Raw genomic sequence first — 22020 nt, 5'->3', positions numbered from 1 at the left:
GTCTGAAAAAAATACATATGAATAGCCCTTACAATTTCCAGCAAGTTACCCATACATCGGAAAATGGGCACTTTTAAAGGGAAAAAGTTTTTCGAACATCAACTTTTTCATGTTTTTTTTTTGAAAAATTACTATTAATGTTTATTCGTAACATTTTTATGTATAAATTATCATGATTAACATGCTCTGCTAACTTTTTTCTATTGCGAAACGTGTCAAAAACATGTCAAACGTGAGAATTTACACACAAAAATGTAATGAGTAAACCATTATTATTTTCAGGGATCTCCATAACAAATTGTAAAATTATCTTTAAACACCATATTCAATCAAGGTTGTTTCAGCGTTAGTGAAAAATGTGATTTTCAATTACACAGAATGCATATTTGATACGAAAAAGTTATTTTTGTTCATAATTTTTATTTTGAAAGTGTGTTCATTTCATATGAAAACCCATTGTCTTCGTCACTTCACAAAAGTTCCAGAGTCAGGTTCTGCGATGATGGTTTAAAGATGACAGACAAAACTTAACGATATTTGTCAGTTTCGAGTTGCTTCGTGTGCTGATCCAAATCGATCTCAGGTTTGACAGCTGAGATGAAGACGAGTTGAGATCGGGTTTCAGTTGACTCGTGTGTAGACGGCCTTAGGGTAATTTGTTAACTTTTTCAGGTCCACTTTTCATAGGCTCTAATAAAAAGATTTTGGAGTTCTTTTAGGAGGGATTACATAAGGGTCAGCACTATGCGATTTGATCATGCAAATAACATTTCAAAATGATTTTCATTCAATGTTCCAAATTTTATAACTGCATTCGAGCATGCTAATCTGAAGGAAGGTACACTTTTTCGGTTCTGTATTGTGTATCAGAAAATAAAACATTGGCTTATGAGGTGAAAACGTTTCAGTAAACTCGACTCTACCACAACTTATTGGTATGGTTCATAAACTGCAATAGAATTGATGAAAACCCAGCACTCAAAAATTCAATTGAAAAACATTCGGTTTATTTACATTTCCCTCATACAACCATGGAATACGGTAGTCGGTGACACTGTACCTTCTATGTCCCGAATTGGTTGCCCACGGGGCTCTGGCAACCCTATCCCAACCAATGCAATTTCATTCCTCATCGATCAATTGTAAGAGCCGGACGTCTATTGTTCGTGCTCTGTTAGTAATAAATCGAAGCTGTTTTTTTCCTTCTTCTAAAGTGGTTTTTAGTTGGTTTTTTTCTGCTTTCGTCGCAAGTGAACTGCACCAAAAGCAACAGGACGCGCCTCTCTGGGAAGCCCGGATCGGTGGCCTGTTCATTCGTTCCACTGAACGCCGTCAACAAAACAGAGAAGTACAACAATAGATTTTGCCGTCGCGCTATAGTGTTTACCTTGTAGCGCGCGGTTTTGTATCGCTCTCTAAATAGGGGTGTTCAAGGTTGTTCGGACACTTATAATTAATATTTTTTTTTTTTTGAAGAATTTTTTTTGGAAAGCAATTTTAGTTTTGAAATATTTTTTTAGTTTACGTTAATTTTAAGTCTAAGTTAGTTTTAAGTTGAGTTTTTGCGCGCGCGTGTGTGTGTGTGTGCGTGTGTGTGAGAAAGTTTTTTTTTGTTTTTCATAGACGGTTGCGCACCGTTTGCGCAACCGTTATGGCGTCTGCTGATGCTATTGTTGCGCGGACGCGCTATTACCAACAGTCCTCAAAGGCACCATGGGTTGTTTTCTTTCGGCCCAAGGAGAAATCGTTGAGAACTCTTGACATTTCAAGAGATTTGCTGCGTAAGTATCCGGATGTCTTGATACGTAAAGAGAGACCGGACAAACTGCGTGTAGAAGCACGCACTTTTGATGTGGCGAACAAGATTGTTGACCACGAGATTTTCAACAGGGAGTACCACATTTACATCCCTTCTCGAGATGTGGAGATAGAAGACGTAGTCTCCGATGCGAGTCTGAGTGTTGAAGAATTGAAAAAAGCATCGGGTTGTTTTAAAAACTCCCTAATTGGTGAGCTTGTGAAGATTCTGGATGTTAGGCAACTACATGCAGCATCTTTGGAAGACAACCAAAAAGTCTATAAGCCTTCACACTCGTTTCGGGTGACTTTCGCTGGTTGTGTTCTCCCGAACTATGTGAAAGTAGATAGTGTTTTTTTTCCGGTGCGCTTGTTTGTACCGCGGGTCTATAATTGCACCATCTGTAAAATTTTGGGACATTCTTCCAGCCATTGCGACAACAAGTTCCGCTGCGGTAAATGTGGTGAAAAACACAGTGAGGATTCTTGTACACAAACATTGGAAAAATGTATCCACTGTGGCGAGAATCCTCACGCACTACAGGAGTGCCCAAAGTACAAACAGCACTCCGATAAAGTGAAGCGTTCTATCACAGGACGCTCCAAGCGGACTTATGCTGAAATGCTCAAGGCCGCATCAGCCGCTCATGATGAAAACCAATTTTCGGTTTTGTCAACTCAAGAATTGGACTCTGATTCTGATGAGGATCACACTACGGCTGCACCAGAATCTTCGACAAAGGATGATTCTCAAAAAAGAAAACTCTCTTCACCAATGATGCACCGTAAGAAAGCTAAAATGATCCTCAGAAGACTGTCTAATTCCAAGGATAATGGTAAAAAAACTAATCCGAAGACTCCTTCTCAGCCAATTCCTGGTTGCAGTAAGGATTATACGCCGTTACCCAGAAGAGAGAGAAACAAAAACGCTGCCCCTCGATCTTCTCATAGAAAATTCGCGTCCAATCGAGGATTGATAGCTTTTTCGGACATTGTGGACTTTATATTAAACACCCTCAATATTCAAGACCCCCTTAGAAGCCTTATTTCTGCCTTGCTTCCATCTCTGAAGTCTTATCTTAAGCAATTGACTGTTTCATGGCCCCTCCTTGCATCAATCATATCTTTCGATGGATAATTCACCTAACGTAGTAGGAGATATGATCAATGTGCTACAATGGAACTGCCGTAGTCTAGTGCCTAAACTAGACTCGTTCAAATTTCTACTTCAAAATTATGACTGTGATATATTCGCCCTTTCTGAAACATGGCTTTCTTCTGATACAGAACTCAACTTCCACGATTTTAACATTATTCGCCTGGATAGAAATGATTCTTATGGAGGAGTACTTTTGGGGATCAAAAAGTGCTACTCTTTCTATGAAATTCCTCTCCCAGCTCTATCAGACGTCGAAATTGTCGCGTGTCAAATAACGGCAAAGAATAAAGAACTTTGCATAGCTTCAGTATACGTTCCTCCAAATACTAACATTAGCCGTAGTCAACTTTGGAATCTAGTCTCGATTCTCTCATCCCCAGTTCTAATACTGGGTGACATGAACTCCCATGGTACTGGGTGGGCTATTTTTTACGATTTATGTGACGATTTCAATTTAACTATCTTGAACACTGGTGAAGCGACACGAATTCCAAAACCTCCGGCTCGAGAAAGTCGACTCGACCTATCTTTTTGCTCAAGCTCGCTATCATTAGATTGTCAGTGGAAGGTCATCAATGATCCCCATGGTAGCGATCACTTGCCAATCAATATATCAATCAAGTGTAGCCCGCAATCCACTGAACCATCTCGAGTTCCATTTGATCTAACAAGGAACATCGACTGGCAAAAATTTGCAACGGCGGTAACAATTGGTGTCGAATCAATAGATATACTTCCACCATTGGAAGAATATCGATTTTTCGTAGATTTGATGTATAAAAGCTCATTGGAAGCACAAAGAAGAAAAGTTCCAAGTGCTCCGTTTAAAAGAAAACCAGCCACTCCTGGCTGGGACGACGAATGCACAAAATTGTATTTGAAAAAATCGGATGCTTTCAAAGCTTTTCGTAGACATGGAACATCCACACACTTCGAGGAATATTCGAAGCTTGAAATACAGCTTCTTCTTCTTCTTCTTCTCTTCTTCTTCAATGGCACTAACGTTCCTAGAGGAACTTCGCCGTCTCAACGTAGTATTACTTGCGTCATTTTTATTAGTACTTAGTTAAGATTTCTATGCCAAATAACACGCCTTGAATGCATTCTGAGTGGCAAGCTCTAGAATACGCGTGATCACAGTGCAAGTCGGAGGAAATTTCTTTGACGAAAAATTCCCCCGACCAGAACGGGAATCGAACCCGAACACCCGGCATGTTAGTTATGACGCTAACCACTCGGCCACGGGTGCACAGCTGAAACAATTAATTAAAGCAAAAAAACGCGGTTACTGGCGCAATTTCATTGAAGGTCTTTCTCGTGAAACCTCAATACGTACCTTGTGGAGGGTAGCTCGCAACATGCGTAACCGCTCATCTACTAACGAGAGTGAGGAATACTCCAACCGATGGATATTCGATTTCGCTAAAAAGGTTTGTCCAGACTCAGTTCCAGCCCAACATATTCTTCGAGAAACGTCTCTAAGCGGTGGACCTCTGGACAGACCATTCTCAATGCTGGAATTTTCTATGGCTCTTCTTTCATCGAACAACTCTTCACCCGGAAGCGAAATGATTAAATTCGTTCTTCTAAAAAATCTTCCCGATATCGCGAAAAGACGCTTGCTAGACTTATTCAATACCCTACTAGAACACAATATTGTGCCACCCGAATGGAGACAGGTCAAAGTAATAGCAATTCAAAAACCTGGCAAACCAGCGTCTGACCATAACTCATACCGTCCGATTGCTATGCTCTCGTGCATTAGAAAATTGCTGGAGAAAATGATCCTTCGAAGACTCGATCAATGGATCGAGACAAATAATTTGCTATCAAGTACACAATTTGGGTTTCGTAAGAGCAAAGGAACAAACGATTGTCTAGCGTTGCTTTCTACGGATATTCAACTGGCCTTTGCGCACAAGGAGCAACTGGCTTCAGTATTCTTGGATATTAAGGGAGCTTTTGATTCGGTTTCCATAAGAAATTCTGTCAGACAATCTGGACAGATGTGGACTTCCTGGAATTTTGAATAACTTCTTGTACAATTTGTTGTCAGAAAAGCGAATGAACTTTACCCTTGGACAACTGACAACTTCCAGAAATAGTTATATGGGTCTACCCCAAGGCTCATGTCTCAGCCCCCTTCTTTATAATTTTTATGTGAAAGATATTGACAGTTGTTTGGCAGAACAATGCACGCTAAGACAACTTGCAGATGATGGTGTGGTTTCCGTCAGAGGTTCCCATGCCGAAAACTTGCAAAGACCATTGAAAAATTCCCTAGGTAACTTGTCTTCCTGGGCAAGGAACTTAGGGATCGAATTCTCGCCGCAGAAAACAGAACTGGTAGTGTTTACTCGAAAGCGGTTCCCAGCCCAACTGCAACTCAAGCTTTTGGGCAGAAGCATTACCCAATCATTGACCTTCAAGTACCTTGGTGTCTGGTTTGATTCAAAATGCACTTGGAATACCCACATTACGTATTTGAAGCAAAAATGTCAAAAGAGGGTCAACTTTCTCCGTTCGATTTGCGGCACGTGGTGGGTCATCCGGGAGATCTCATAACGCTTTATAAAACAACTATTCTATCTATTCTGGAGTATGGCTCTTTCTGCTTTCTCTCAGCAGCTAAAAGTCACCTTCTAAAATTGGAACGAATTCAATATCATTGTCTGCGTATAGCTCTCGGCTGTATGCACTCAACGCATAACATGAGTCTCGAGGTTCTGGCAGGAGTAACTCCTCTACAGAACCGATTCTGGGAACTTTCTCTCAGAATACTGGTGAAAGGCGGTGTCACGAACACACTTGTGATTGAAAACTTTGAAAAAATTCTTCATCTAAATATACAATCTCGGTTTATGAGAATTTATTACCACTATATTTCGTCAGATATTTGTCTTCCATCGTTTACTCCAGATTGTGCTCACTTCACCATCAGCAGTTCCTCAATTGAATACGATCTGTCGATGAAACAAGCAATACTTGGGATTTCAGATCAGCTTCGACCAACTTTCATTCCCCGTATTTTTAACCGAAAGTACCAAAAAGTCATATGCATGAAAAGATACTTCACTGATGGGTCTCGCCTCAATGGATCCACTGGCTTCGGTGTTTTCAATGAAAATTCGAGCGCCTTCCGTAAACTGCAGGAACCTTGTTCCGTTTATGTTGCTGAGCTGGCAGCAATCGACTTCGCATTGGGGATGATCTCCAACAAGCCTGCAGACCATTACTTAATTTTCTCGGATAGTCTCAGTTCGCTTGAGGCTCTCCAGTCGATGAAAACTAGTAGGCACCCATCTTATTTCCTCGCAAAAGTGAGGCAGCAGATGAGTGCACTGATCGAAAGATCTTATAAGTTAACCTTTGTATGGGTCCCCTCTCATTGCTCAATTCCTGGCAATGAGAAAGCGGACACTCTCGCAAAGGTGGGTGCCCAGGAAGGCGAATTGTTTGATAGACAGATTTCATACGATGAATTTTTCCAATTACTGCGTCAGAGTTCCCTCTTGAGTTGGCAAACCGATTGGGACACTGGAAGTCTTGGGCGGTGGTTATATTCAATTATTCCAAAGGTTTCTTCGAGAGCGTGGTTCAAAGGTTTGGACGTAAGTCGTGACTTCATTCGTGTAATGAGTAGACTTATGTCCAACCACTACTCGCTAGATGTGCATCTCCACAGAATAAATCTTGTTCAAAGCAACGTCTGTCGGTGTGGAAACGGTTACGATGACATCGATCACGCAGTTTGGCAATGTACGGATAATTACGCAGCCAGAGAGTACCTTTTGAATGCCCTTAGGGACCAAAGAAGACAACCCTATGTTCCTGTTAGAGACGTGTTGGGAACTCGCGACATCTGCTATATGCAGTTGATCTATATGTTTGTGAAACGGACTAGCATAAGAATTTAATGCTTTTGTTTTTTTTTTCTTTTTCGTTATTAGTTTGTCTTGTCCCCTCATCTCACCGTCGCCCCCCCTCGACAGATAGTCGAACACCAGATGCTATCCCTGGTCTTTATGCACAATGCTACAGTGCGTGCGGCAACTCTCGGTTGAGACAACGATACCTCATATCCATATCCCTAACCTGATCCATCCCACAAAAATTGTTGCCCCTCTAACCTCGAGTAAACCGCGAGTAATCGGTCGAAACCTACTAAACATAGATTTAAGTTGAAATTCTGTAAAAACAAATCATGAATTAGTGGCTCCGCAAAGCTCATGCGATTGAGCCTTACAAATAAATGAATTGGAAAAAAAAACCAATGCAATTTGAGCATAGGTAGCATATAGCAGGGCTCGCACTTGGGAGGCTCACGTATTGTTTACTGTTTGGAGTCATATATGCTAATATTTTATTACATTGGAGTGTTTCCTTAGGCAAGCGATGTTTGGATACCCATCCGGAAGCTTTCTTGGTGATTTGCAATTAAAATCACTGCTGCAGGATCGCGCAGAGCACTTCGTTTTTAATATCAGGTTATGATTTCCAAGCTCACGATTTTCTATGCTGGCCACAAAAAGATGGTCGCATAGGACCACCCTGGTTGCGCAGTATTATTCTTTCGATTAATATTCGATTTCTGTACCAAGTATCCGATTAATCGATTCATCGGAGATCTTTAATTCTACGGTGGAAATTCAGAAACGGAGTGAAATCGATCTAAACAAATTGTTTTCAATTTGTTTTGTTATACATTTTATTACTAATTTGATGCATTGATACTCGCAAGAAATGTTCTTATACTTCAGAAGATTAATCCCATTACACACACCACAATTTACTTCCACAGTTTCTTAATCGACATGTTCTTCTCCGAGTCCTTCTGCATGACCTTCGCGACGGCCATCTCGAAGTCTTCCTGGGTCACATGAACACGACGCTCTCGCAGTGCATACATTCCCGCTTCGGTGCACACACCCTTCACCTCGGCACCGGATGCACCCGGCATCAGTTCGGCGATCTTACGCAGATTAATACCACGCGTCAGATTCATTTTGCGCGAGTGAATCTTCAGAATGTCCAACCGAGCCTCCTCGTTTGGTGGCGGAAATTCGATTTTACGATCGATGCGACCGGGGCGCAGCAAGGCAGGGTCCAGAATATCGATCCGATTGGTCGCCATAATGACTTTGATGTTCTTGGTTGCCTCAAATCCATCCAACTGGTTCAACAGTTCCAACATGGTGCGCTGCACCTCGCTGTCGCCACCGCTTCCGCTTTCAATACGGGACGATCCGATCGAATCGATTTCATCCATGAAGATGATGGAAGGAGCGTGTTCTCTGGAAAACAAAAGTTAGTCAGTGAAAAATCGGTTTTGATCAAACCCTACTCTTACCTTGCCATGACGAACAATTCTCGCACCATACGGGAACCTTCACCAATGAATTTCTGCACCAACTCAGAACCGGAAACACGAATGAATGTGCACTCGGTGTGGTGAGCGACTGCTCTCGCAAGAAGTGTCTTTCCTGTTCCCGGAGGTCCGTACAGAAGCACTCCCTTCGGCTGGGCAATGCCCAACGCATCAAACAGTTCCGGATGCTTCACGGGCAACTCAATAACCTCTTTAATCTCCTTGATTTGCTTATCGAGCCCACCAACCATTTCGTATGTCGAATCGGGTACCTTCTCGACCATCATGAGGGACACCAGCGGGTCGACCTTGTTCGGCAAAATCTTGTGCAGAGTGTAGCTCTCGTTTCGGAGCGCCACACGGCAGTTCGGTGTGACATCGTTGATGTCGATGTTTTTGTCAATATCGACCACAAACTTTCCCTCCGGGTGCACCTTGACGAGGACCTTCTTTTTGTCCATTGGCTTCACCACCTCCCCCACGTAGCTGCCCTGCTCCTGGAGGAGCTGCAACTCCTCCCGCAGCATGCGCACTTTTGCATTGAGCTCGTTACGTTGAGCCTGCAGACGGCGGAGATTTTGATTTTTCTCCGCGACGATCAGCTGGAGCTCTTCGATCTTCTGGATGTAGTACGACCGGAAGCCTTCCCCTTTGGGAGAATCCACCTCCATCTGTGGAACAACACAACATATTCATAATAAAGGTTGGCCCTTAGTGTTTTGTTTCGAGATTACTCAGATTCAGACAACTTTTAGAAAATTTCAACTCACCTTAGATGCTTGTGTCATTTTGTTGAATTATTTTTGTTGATATTCAACAAAATGAGCGAAAAATCACGCAAAAATTGCTTTTCCTTGACGTTGTTGTTCTCTGGTCGGTATTCAATTGTTGCAAGCTCATCGGCGATTCGTAATGAAACGTCATACAATTTGCTGCCTTATTTTTTGTGTTGGTAATGCAGATATCGAACTGTTCACTGACACAGATGAAATATTTCGGACGGTGAATTCATACACTGAGTGCTTTTTTTCCATAGATGGTACAAATACCATATCAAAATTAAATTCTCGACATTTCTATTTGAAACAATCAGGTAACGTACATGAACTTTATTAATTACTTTAAAAAAGAAACTAGAAGTTGCACGTGGTTGCAAATAATAAGAGAATCGTTTTTAATATGCTATTTGTATGTAAATGGGTTTGTTTTTACGTAGAACTACGTCTTTCAGGGAGGGTACCAAATCAGAAAACTAGTCACGTTTTTATGAAATAAAGTTAACGTTAATAACTATTTTCATTATGAACGAATTCTCATGATTTGCATACCAATCGAATCGGAAATTCTCTAAAATTTGTTTGAAATGCTATACATTACAATTCGCTAATCTCTAAACGGTCTAAATTCATGAAAACTGGAAGAACTTCCTTTTTTCCCATACATTTGTTTTGCCGATTTGTGTGCTAACCCTACCCGTATTTCGAATGCTTATAACTCGAACAGTTTTTAACAGATCGAAAAGCTGTTCGCATCAATAGATAGGAAATATTTCTACGCGTCTATCACAATTAATAAAGTATTATTTTTCATGAGATGAACAATTGAATAACTGTAAAATGTCAAGCGTTGTTTAAACGCCCTTACTGCCAAGTTTTGATTGGCCCGATTTACAGTTTTCCCAACACAGACTTTAAAATCAATGTACCTGAGGAAATCCGCTTTGCAAATATACATGCAAGTCAGTTGTATTTTTGTTCCCGCCGAGTTGTGTTTCCCCAACACGGACTTCAAAATCAAAGAGCCTGGGGGAATCCGCTTTGTCAAAACATGCAAGTCGGGGGTATTTTTTCCCACTGAGTTGTGTTTCCCTAACACGGACTTCAAAATTAATGTGCCTGGGGGAATCCGCTTTGCAAATATACATGCAAGTCAGTTGTATTTTTGTTCCCGCCGAGTTGTGTTTCCCCAAAACGGACTTCAAAATCAAAGAGCCTGGGGGAATCCGCTTTGTCAAAACATGCAAGTCGGGAGTATTTTTGGTGTTGAGTATTTTTGTACTCACTTGTCGTTGTGCAGACCGGAACATGTTTCCCTAAAACGTCCTTTAAAGCTGAGAAGCCTGGGAAAATCGTCATCAAATACTAGAGGTGAATGAACTTTCGCGGTTGAGAACTACGTAAACATGAAATGTGCAATAATTTCAGAGGGGAATGTAAAGTACAATGATCGTTTGACAATTCTTCCGTTCACATATTTTGGTAGTCCTAGGCATCATATCAAACGTAAAAGGATGTTCATCAAATTTGATTGTAACGAAGAACATAATCTATTACAAAAATTTCGATGCATTCTAAAATGATATTCGAAGTGGTAAACAAGTGGATTGCATAATGTTATTGCGTAGTTCTACGTCGAAAATATATATGCGGTTGTGTCCTAGATACAACCCCCTACATTTTTTAACTCATAAAACCAAAAATAAAGAAAAATACGATTCAGACATGCCTATTTTTTCAACTATCAAAGAGATAAAGTGATATGCATCTTTGCCTATTATCGTCAAGGAGAAAAAAATACTATTTACTTAAGAAGGGTAGTGCACAATGGAAATTTGAAAAAAAAAATTAAAAACTATTTCTGGCTCAAAATCTTCTCTGGGATGTCTACTTTACTTTAATTTTTGTCCGATGCTCCGTTTCTGATCCACTAATTGGCCTGAGTTACAAGACTTTGCGTAAGGATTGGCACAACTGTTATCGTCATGTGATGTTTTCAGATATTATTTATTTACATATTTATTATTTGCGTGCATATTTATTTTGTTGTGTTTATTCATTTTAGAATCTATTTATTTACAGCCTTTGGGGATATATATATATATATATATATATATATATATATATGTATCTCACAGCATTAAATGATTTAATTTGTTAATTTGAGGAAAAGATGGAACACACTCATGCAGAGAGCTAAAGGGTGTGTCACATCAAATTGCATCACGGAAAAAACGCTGTAGAAATTTAATTTTTAGGAATTATATCTTCAGCTTTCGCTTATAATCAGATAAGAGTGTATAGATCACGTTGGCCATGCTTCACTGTCAATTTTTCGTAAATTTGGAAAAATGTCGTCGAACGAAAAAAAGCGTCGTGAATTAATCCTGTGCACTCATTTCGAGAATCCGGAGTTGTCACATCGGGACATCGGTAAGATGCTGGGAATCGTCCAATCCACGGTCAGCAGAGTACTAAAACGATACTTCGAGAACCTAACCATCGACCGGAAGGTGAAGAACGGCAAAAATGGATGCTCCGTCAATGAAAAAAATCACAAGCACGTAGTTAAGCAGTTTAGACGTGATCCGAGAAGTTCGGTCCGGGATGTCGCCAATAAGCTGAATTTGTCAAGTTCATTCGTCCAGCGGACCAAGCAGCGGGAGGGCCTGCGTACATACAAGGTTCAGAAGGCTCCTAACCGCGACGAAAGGCAAAACATGGTGGGGAAGACGCGAGCCCGGAAGCTGTACACCGAAATGCTGACGAAGCCGCATTGCCTGGTAATGGACGACGAAACCTACGTCAAAGCGGACTTTCGTCAGCTGCCTGGCCTGTTGTTCTTATCCGCAGAGGACAAATTCAGCGTTCCGGAGGAGATTCGCTAGCAGAAACTATCCAAGTTTGCCAAAAAGTACATGGTGTGGCAAGCGATCTGCTCTTGCGGAAAGCGGAGCGCCCCCTTCGTGATGACCGGCACGGTAAACGGGCAGGTTTACCTTAAGGAATGCCTACAGAAGCGCTTACTACCACTATTGAAGCAGCACGAGGGCCCGACCATCTTCTGGCCGGATCTCGCTTCGTGCCACTATTCAAAGGACGTGTTGGAGTGGTACGAAGCCAACGGGGTCACCTTCGTGCCAAAGGAAATGAACCCGCCCAACGCGCCGGAGCTTCGCCCAATAGAGAAATATTGGGCGATTATGATGCAGGCCCTCCGGAAGAACCCAAAAGTTGTCAAATCGGAGGCGGACTTCAAGAGAAAATGGATTTCTGTTCAAAAAAAACTACAACCTGACGTTGTACAGAACCTTATGGACGGGGTAAAGAGGAAGGTGCGAGCATACGGGCTTGGGCTCGAAGTATGAATGAAAAGAAAATGCCAAAAGTTGTTTAATAGTTTTTATTTTACTGTCTAAAATTTTTAAAAGGATCGGTCTACTGGGCGAATTTCTACAGCGTTTTTTCCGTGATGCAATTTGATGTGACACACCCTCTAGGATCAGAATTAGATCGTTCAGGCATACCGTCAGCTACTTGATTGTGATTGAATTTTTTTTAAAGAAAATTGAGCTCTTGTGTCGTGCTGCGACTTTTTTCATGCCCAAAACATCAACCAAAATATGATGAACGGTCTCGTGAAAAAATATCTAACTCACGGGCAAGCTACTTCAAACTTAAATGACAATTTTAGACTACCATTCTCCTATTTTCTCGATGTTTTTATCAAGTGAAAAGCGATACTCCGTCCTTGACGTGGCATCTGTTCTCGGCCATCTTTGAATGTCTTATACCAGGGGTGGCCAAACTTTTGGGCATTGCGAGCGACTAATTGTACAAATGTTAGGCTGGGGTCTACCAACGTCGACTATATCAAAAAGTCATTATAAAATGTATTTAGTACTAAAGGATAGAACGAAACTCGTGCGTGGCTTTGTAATTTTGCTATTGTGTATTTTTAGGCGTTATTGGTAAAAAAGTAAAAAGTAAAAAAGATACTTATAAATAAATGAGAAAACCCAGAAAACATTTTAATTATATTTTACATAAATATATTTTACTTTAAATATAATAACTTCATGCAGTTCAATAGTCATTTAACACGTTGAGCCCCGACCGAAGTAGGGGACCGACAATGAACTTTTCGTCTGGCCCGTGTTGGTCCTAGCGAATCGATAGTGGGCTATTCTGAATATTATTTTGTAACTTTGTTGTTGCCGTTCCCAATGCCGACACTATTCGAACGAGGAGTCTTCTGTCGGTCCGGTGAGATTGGCACAGAAAAAGGCGGAAAATTCAGTGTCCAGGGATCAATGTGGGGCTTAACGTGTTAACAAAGCTTCTCAAACCAAAATTATTGATTCTCGGTCAGTGATACCGTATGCTCGAGTATAGGAGGGCTAATTAAAGAAAAATCATAGATTATACTAATGAATATTCAATGATAAATTATTGTATATAATGAAATAATTATCGGTTACCAAATTATTGTAAGTTATAATTTGTTTTCTGTAAAGTTTCATCAATCAATATCGTATATATAATATTTTTTTCAAGGAAATTGGCATTTATGAACATACAAACCTTTTATTTTTCATAAAAATACACCCAAGATGATTATTTATTCCTCAACTACTAAAAGGTATAAGAATTAGTTATGAAACAAATATCCGGTAACTATCCGGCCGGATACCGGATATTAGAAAAAAATCAATAATTTTTCATTAACTCAAGATTAATCTTTTTTTTCAAAATTAGGTCAATATTAACTCATAACATTAATTGATTAACGCTATCACTTTTATTATAATGTTTTATTATAACGACCGATTATGCTTTGCTTCGTACTCCAGGCTAGTTTCAGGGAACAGTCTTTCACTGTAAACACTGCAAGGAACTGAAAGATGAACTGTAGCGAGCCTTGCGAATTAAGGGTACTGCTTAGATTTTGATGACCACCAAACGTAAGGAACGTGATTGCGATCGATTCGAAATATTTTCGCATGACAGTCGATTTCGTTAGCAATGGATTTTTTTTAATGCGATCTGACTATCATTTTTATTTGCCACTTCGTTGAAAAAAAAAAGATGTCATGAGCTTCGTGTGTGAGATTTAATTTAGTTTCGTCTTTTTTGCTTCGTTTAGTTTGATTTGTGGTGAAGTAAGTCTAAGATTGTCATCCCTGAAGACGGTTCCAATTTTTAAAATCTAGAATGAAAATAGTTTATTAATGTTCTTTGTTTGTATAAATTCGTAGTTTCTACTCTTACTCGACTAGTATTAAAATTATTTCAATATATCCACAAAAATTTCATAATTGTAATAGAAAATCTTTAACAGAAAAAAAAACTGTTCAATATTCCGTGCAGAAAACTTAATACTCTATTAGGGAACTTTCATTCTATACGGAAAATTTAATCATAGTTCCTTATGATTTTTAAAAAATACTTTTAGTACTCCCTAAAATATAAACCTTTATTTGCTTCATGCACACATGCAATTTCTCCTAGTTTCGTATTTGCAAATAAAAAGCCGAATGTCCTGTCATCTGGCCTCGAAGCTTACCAGATATCCGGTATCCGGTAAAACTACTATCCGTTTCATCACTAATAAGAATTATCTATCGGAAATATTGGCCCTTTTTATGTAAATTGAATCGAACGGTCAATTAGATCCCTATAACTATCACAACGAGCAAATTTTCGTATTTTGTAAATCGATAGAATCACATCGAATCGAGTTCTTTCTCGAAATGCTGTCGAAATGTTTCACAAAACAAAATATTAGGAATGCAACAAGCAAATCAAACAGCTGGAAAAATTATGCCGGCAGCTTTTACCCGACTGTATCTATAACAGCAAAATAGAGATGACGAGCTAAATTCTGTTCAACTAAACTCCATAATAGGGCCCAATATGTAATTTTAGAAATTTTTAGTTTCTCATTCATCTCTGTTGTTTTATTCATGACTATATTTCTTGAAAGAAATTAGCACAATTAATTCATATTACTCATTTCATCATTTGAATAAAAATAACGACACTTCATTAAAACTCGCATTCGCAGTCTTTAAAGGCGAAGTTCTCTCCAAAAATTTAATTTTTCTTGATTGTTACTTATGCCGGATGTGTCCAGCATTTTCAAATGGTCATTCAGCAAATGATATGCATGGAGAAAAAAATGTAGAAATTGTTCCTAGTGACAATTTTTTGTTTTATTACAACTTACATCGATGTGTTAGTATAAAATAACTAACAATCTGAAAAAAATATAAAAAGTACAGAAGGTTGTGTCCGAGACACGACCGCATAGTTGACGTAGGATTACGTTAGGCTATCTGTCGCATGCTGATTTTGGATGTTTGAAAAAATATATTGTTAAACTCTTTGATAATGATCTGATGGCCCTGAAAAGGGCCGTTTGATTTGGTTGTTGGGTATTTTTTGTTCATTTCACCAGTGTTACAATCGAGCTTTCGGTATCAGTGATAGAAAGTTGTTTCAGCTCCGATGCACGTTTACGAGATTGGCACTCATATTGCGTGAACATATATTCCGACATATTTACTCGCGTAAAACTTTATGGAACAACAAAAACAACAATTCACTTCTGTTGTTTTTTTGGAAGCGGTAGCTTTTTCGGAGCCGCTGCTGCTTATTTCTGTTTTTATTTTGGTGGTTTTCGTTGCCACCATCACGTCGAGCTAAACGGCGAATAGCGAGTTTGATAAACTGGATATTGTCATGTAGAACCTTGCGATACGCTTCGATCCTCCTTTGCCTTCCTTGCCGCATGAAGTCATGTTGGTTGATGTTGATCTGATGTGACCACACTAAAAACACTAAAAACATATATGTTTACCGATCTGAGCGTCGAACAAAATGAGAAATCTGACTGAGCAGCAGCATCAGCAAAAAGAGAGAACATGCCTGAAACTTTCTGCTCATGATGTTTGCTGTTGCCATCAGTACTGGACCGATGCGGGACACAGCTCGATTTTTGATGTTAGGCCTCGATGTTTACCGCCGCTGCTGCTGCTACTGCCACTTAAGTTCGATATGAGACACAGCTCAATTGTTGGCCGCTCAGATTCGATGCTCGTCTTGAAGTTCACTGCTGCACTTTCACGATTCCAAGAAGCGTGTGCTCGCACTTCTGATGGAGAGAGCGTGCCCGAAATGCTCCGCTCGCGATGCTTGCTGCTGCCACTAGTAGAGTAGTAGTAGTTTGTCGCTGCTTATACTGCCATAGAAGCTTGATGTGAGGCACAGCTAGCCTATTGACCACACAGCTTCGATGCTCGTCTATATATTAGCCGCGTCCACTGCTGCTGCTCTCCACTGTTGTCCGTTCCACGTCCGTTGTAAAAATGAATAAAATCCACGAACGCTCCATCCTTTTATATCATTTGGTATGTGTGAAGTAGGCGCCTCCTCCTCGATTGTCATGCAGCTTGCCAGTGAACGAACGAATCGGGCGCAAAAAAGAAATGACGTCAATTTCGATCAATCAGGCCTAGGTATCTTCTGTTTGGATAGTGGTTGAGATTTTTTAATTGTTCGATTGTTAGTTACATGATATATATTATTTTATTCAATGTGAAAAAATATTATGGAGTGCCGACAACGTATGATGCAAACATCTCATCAATCCATCATGAAATGAATGAGCAATAAGCGTTTGAAATTGGACGGGTCGCTCATTTATTTTCTAACCGGGAAGCAGTTGACATACTACGCTGCGCTTTTATGTACATGAAAAACCACTTTTAACATGCGGGGAAAAAATCTTATATGAAAATTGCCAGATGTCAATGTTGCCAAGCGTAGTTATGGTTAACCCATCCGTTACGAGCGTCGTCTATAGACGACATCCGCGCGACGTCCTGTGTGTACGAATGTCGTCTATAGACGACATCCACGCGACGAGCTGTGTGTACGAGCGTCGTCTTCAGACGACATGAAATTCATACTGCTCTTCGATCACACCAGCGCGATGTGCATACTTTTCGGCGCAGTGCTTCGTACAGGGGTAGCACTTCGGCGGAGCACACTGCCGTAATGAAAGGGTTAAACCGACGCCGAACCGAATAGCGATGAACGCACTCATATCACGAACTTCGACATTTGATTTGCTATTATGGTGCTACTCGCCTGTGTAGTTCGCGCAAAGGCATCGGCAAAATATTATTTTAGAAAATTCGTCTGAAACGTGCTGTGTATGACCGGAGCCGTTTCGCTATATATATATATATGCATACATATGTCATTCGCCTCCCTTACCGCATCCAGTCAGGTTGGTTGATGGAAAGTATGTTTCCGACGTGATAAGTTTCCTGTTAGTTGCACATGATCAAAGAAAATGTAAAAGTAAACAGTATTTTTGATCGTAGTTTTATATCATTTTTATGATAAGTGGAAAACAATAAATTAAACTCTTTCGTTTCAAAGCAATATCGAAAGTCCTGAAAAGAACTGGAATGGTTAAATGGGTTGTATGGAATCTGCTGCGTGCTAATGTAATGAGGTTTCAGTCGGATGTAGTAGTTGTTAACTTTTTGGCAGCGGTAGTTTTTTCGGAGTCGCTGCTGCTTTCCTTGGCTTTGGCATCTTCGGCTTCTGTGCGTCGGTTTGCAAGAGTTTCGCTGACACCATCACGGTGAGCTAAACAACGGATAGCGGGTTTGATACACTGGATGTTGCCATGTGGAACCTTGCGATGCACTATTCCTTAACCGGGTCCTTTGTCTCCTTTACCTCCATAACCGCATCCAATTGTATTGGTTGATGTGAACAGGAGTACCAGCAATGCACACTAGAAACACATATGTTTATCGATCTGAGCGTCCAACAAGAATGATAAATCTGACTGAGTAGCAGCAGCAGCAGCAGCAGTAGAGAAAAAGAGCATGCCTGAAACTCTCTACTCATGATATTTGTTGTTGCCAACAGTAGTGGACCGATGCGAAACACAGCTCGATTGTTGAGGTTCAGCCTTGATGTTTACCGCCGCTGCTGCTGCTACTGCCACTTATGTGAGACAGCTCAATTGTTGGCCGCTCAGATTCGATGCTGCACTTTCACGATGCCAAGAAACGTTCTCGCACTTCTGACGAAGAAAGCGTGCCTGAAACGATCCGCTCGTGATGCTTGCTGCTGCCACTAGTAGTAGACCGGTTTCAACAATCGTTGCTACTGTTTGCCGCTGCTTATGCTGCCATAGAAGCTCGATGTGAGACACAGCTCGCATTTTGACCGCTCAACTTCTATGCTCGCCTATATATTAGCCGCTTTCACTGCTGCTGCTCTCCACTTGTTGTTGTCCGTTCCACGTCCGTTGTAAGAATGAATGAGATCCACGAATGCTCCTTCCTTTAATATCATTTGGTATGTGTGATGTAGGCGCCTCCTACTCGATTGCCATGCAGCTTGCCGGTGAGAGAACGAATCGGGCGCGAAAAAGAAATGACGTCAATTTCGACCAATCAGGACTGGGTATCTCTGTTTGGATAGGGGTTGATTTTTTTCAATTGTTCGATAGTTAGTTATATGATATATACTATTTTATTCAATGTGAAAAATTGTTATGGAGTGCCGTAATCGTTTGATGCAAAAATCTCATCAATCCATCATGAAATGAATGAGTAACAAGCGTTTGAAATTGGACATTTTTCACGATGCGATCGATTTTCATTTTTCAATTTGTACCCCAATATGTTCCCGAAAGACGTAATCCTACGTCAAAACGGAAAGTTTAATGAAGGTATATATACTCTTAGAACTTATTTTAGAGGTGACACTATCCTGGACCGGCTGGCGGGCACCTAAGAATATCTACGCGGGCGACCGGTAGACCGCGGACTACCGTTTGGACCAGGGTTGCCATAATAAAATCTGTGTTTTTGGTCTCAACAAATCTTTTTACCTGTGTTTTTTCTCAGAAAATCTTTATCGAAATCTGCATTAACACTTTGCGGTCATTTGTCTGCTCTCAGCCACCACAGCAAAGAAGTATACTAATATTATAATTTATGCAACAATCTATCAGTTTACACTTTTTCTAAACGATTATTTATGTCTTTTGAACTTATTCACGAACCAAAACGGTGTTACTATGAAAAATAGATAACGGTACTCAGTATAAACAAAAGTTGTCATCCGTGCTCGGGGAAAGGATTAATGGAAAACTCCTTGTATTGCGGCACTGTGTAGATGTAAAAGCATTGTTTTGTATGTTCAAACAGAAAGATAAAAAGCGAAAGACGAGAAACTAATTATTTCGGTGATACATGCGACAGATATCACGCCGAAAAAAATTATAGCAAATATTTTTTAATCATAAACATAAAACATTGTTCAGTAAATACTTATCAGAAGTTTACAGAAATAAAAGTTCATCTTGTTCATCTTACAAAGTTATCACTGCTTCTTCAAGTAAAAATAGTTGCGACCAGTACTACATACATATCGAAATTTAAGACCACCGCAAAAGGTAAAGTTTATACGTTCATTTAGCTGACCCGGCTAACTTTGTTCTGCCCAAAATTGATTTTTTGATATGAATACTGAACATTGACGTTTTTTTCAGAAAGCGAACGCTCGTGGCTTGAATTCCAGAAAATTAATTGCTAAATCTTTCAATTGGCTTTTGTCCTTGCTAGACACGAATGAATTTTAAAGTCTAAAATTCTTTAATAGAAAATAAATATCAATCTATAATTTGCAATTAATGTGCGATTCACATAGCATGTTACGGAGAAGAACGTCTACGTTCCGTCAACGTCTCCACCAATTCACACATGCACGCAATGCTTCCACCAGCACCGTCACGTCAAATACCAAACGAATGATTTATTTAATTTTATTCATGGTGTCGCCACCTACAACAATTTTAAATTGCAATGCCCTCTTTCAAATCAGCACGCCAAGAATCAGTTCTAAATTTTGAAAAATTCAATGTGAATCATTGAATTCAATTATTTAAATGCTTAAACCCCGTAGTCCGACCCTTATGCAACAATAATAATAAATAGAATAATTCTTTCAACTAGTCGCGAATGATTTTCACTCCGAAATTTGGAGCTAAGAGATATGTTGGCTTAAAAAGTACAGTAAGTTACTTATAAAGCGATATGCTGAGGCACCACTCAGTGTCGCATTGGAGTCGGTTTTGACCAGTAATTGGACATTTGCGACTGGTGGCGACTTTCAATGTAGGGCCATAATTTGGGCCCCGAACTCAATGTTTACAAAAATGTCCAACTAGAGGTAAAAATGTCTAATTAAACGTGTTGCATCACAGATCTGTTCAATTAGCTTAATGTCGATGTAGATGTAAATTACTGTACAACCAAATCAAAACAAAAGCCAAGACACAAAGCCCAGACAAAAACCAAACGAGCCGTCCGTCTCCGTCAATTATTCTTTTCTACAAATCCTGCCGGTCGTTTTCGTTGAACGTATGCTGACGGGCCGTTACGTTGCCGGTATATGTGAATGTTTTCATAGGAATTGCATGGTGGAATAACTGACGTAACGGAACGTGACGGTACGTGAACGTGACGTGGATGTTGTATGTGAATCGCACTTAACTCTATCAGATTACCAAGCTCGAGAGCAGTTTCAAATTACTCATTTTTTTCCGAGTTTTTTCCTTTTTCCTTCAAAATTTTCCAAAAAAAAAACAGTTTTTCTCAACGTTACATTGATCTACAAAGGGATCTCAGCTCAAATCGGAAATCTTTACTCGAATTTGATAACCACATTTTGGCGATTCGTTTTCATTTTCCACCTGAAAATCCATTAATATGGCGAAACATTTGATATTCATGTCGTCAAAACTAATTCCAATTGAATAAATTAACTACAATCGGACAAACTTATCATTGTAGAACAAATGCGTAATATTTTTTTTCGATTTTACTTTTCACTGTAGTACATATGCGTAGCCCTTTTTTTTAAAAATTGTCCTTTTTTTAAAATATTCTTCCAAGCATTCTATCATTCTAGTTTGAGTGGAGACAGACATAGCAATATATAGACGACTCAAATCTGATTAACCGTTCTCTTGTGATGATGAGTTATACGTACGTGGGGGAAATCTTGATTATGCTTCAAAATCTTTATATATGAAATTTTGAAGCTTAATCTTAGCTTTAGTATCATTGATTGGCATAGTTATTGTGAATTTGACGATGTTTATGGTATCTGTGTAGAGGGTGAATGTGATCCTCTTATTACATCCAATGTATTTCAAATTCATGCAAGTCGGAGGTATTTTTGTTCCGACTGGAATATGTTTCCCTAACACAGACTTCAAATCCATGGAGCGTGGGGAAATCGGCATTGCGAATTCATACAAATCGGGGGTAATTTTGTTCCGATTGAAATGTGTTTCCCTAACACAGACTTCAAAACCGAGGTTTCTGGGGAAATCGGCTCTGCAAATAAATGCAAACTCGGGTACTTTTGTCCTCGCTTGCCTTTGTGCAGAGTGGAATATGTCTGTCCTAACATGATCTTCTAAACATAGGAACCTGGGAGAATCGTGCAGACACTAGAAGCGAATGAACTTCCCAGTTTCAAGCAAATTCGAGATTCGAGAAGTATGTACACTTTTGGGATGTAAACTTCAGAGGGAAATGTAAAATAAAATAATCGTTTGATATTTTTTTTTGTCTTTATTGGAAAGATTTTCAGCCTTAGGCTGGTTCATCAAACGTTTGATAATTCTTCCGTACATATATTTTGTTCTAGTCATCATACCAAACGTAAACGGTCCGTCATTAAATCGTAACGTAACGAAGAACAATCAATCACAATAAATGAATTGACTTTACATGGCATTTGTTCATTTTTTTCACTCACAGAGCAAATATATTGAATTCAATTGAATTTGGAAACTGTTTCATTCAATCAAG

The 22020-nt window shown here is 39.8% G+C and overlaps 1 protein-coding gene across 1 annotated transcript; it reads right to left on the bottom strand.

Moving 5' to 3' along the window:
* Positions 1–7636: 7636 nt before the first annotated feature.
* LOC129762384 (26S proteasome regulatory subunit 8) lies at positions 7637–9254 on the bottom strand. The gene is made up of 3 exons (XM_055760610.1): positions 9095–9254; positions 8307–8995; positions 7637–8250 (listed from the first exon to the last, which is right to left on the bottom strand). The coding sequence occupies exons 1-3, from the start codon at positions 9110–9112 to the stop codon at positions 7746–7748; spliced, it is 1212 nt and encodes a 403-aa protein (XP_055616585.1). The 5' UTR covers positions 9113–9254; the 3' UTR covers positions 7637–7745.
* Positions 9255–22020: the final 12766 nt, after the last annotated feature.

Source organism: Toxorhynchites rutilus, chromosome 1, assembly GCF_029784135.1.
Source record: "Toxorhynchites rutilus septentrionalis strain SRP chromosome 1, ASM2978413v1, whole genome shotgun sequence".
Taxonomy (NCBI): Eukaryota; Metazoa; Arthropoda; class Insecta; order Diptera; family Culicidae; genus Toxorhynchites; species Toxorhynchites rutilus.
The sequence above is the reverse complement of the archived record's forward strand: the minus strand, read 5'-3'. Positions and strand labels throughout refer to the sequence as shown.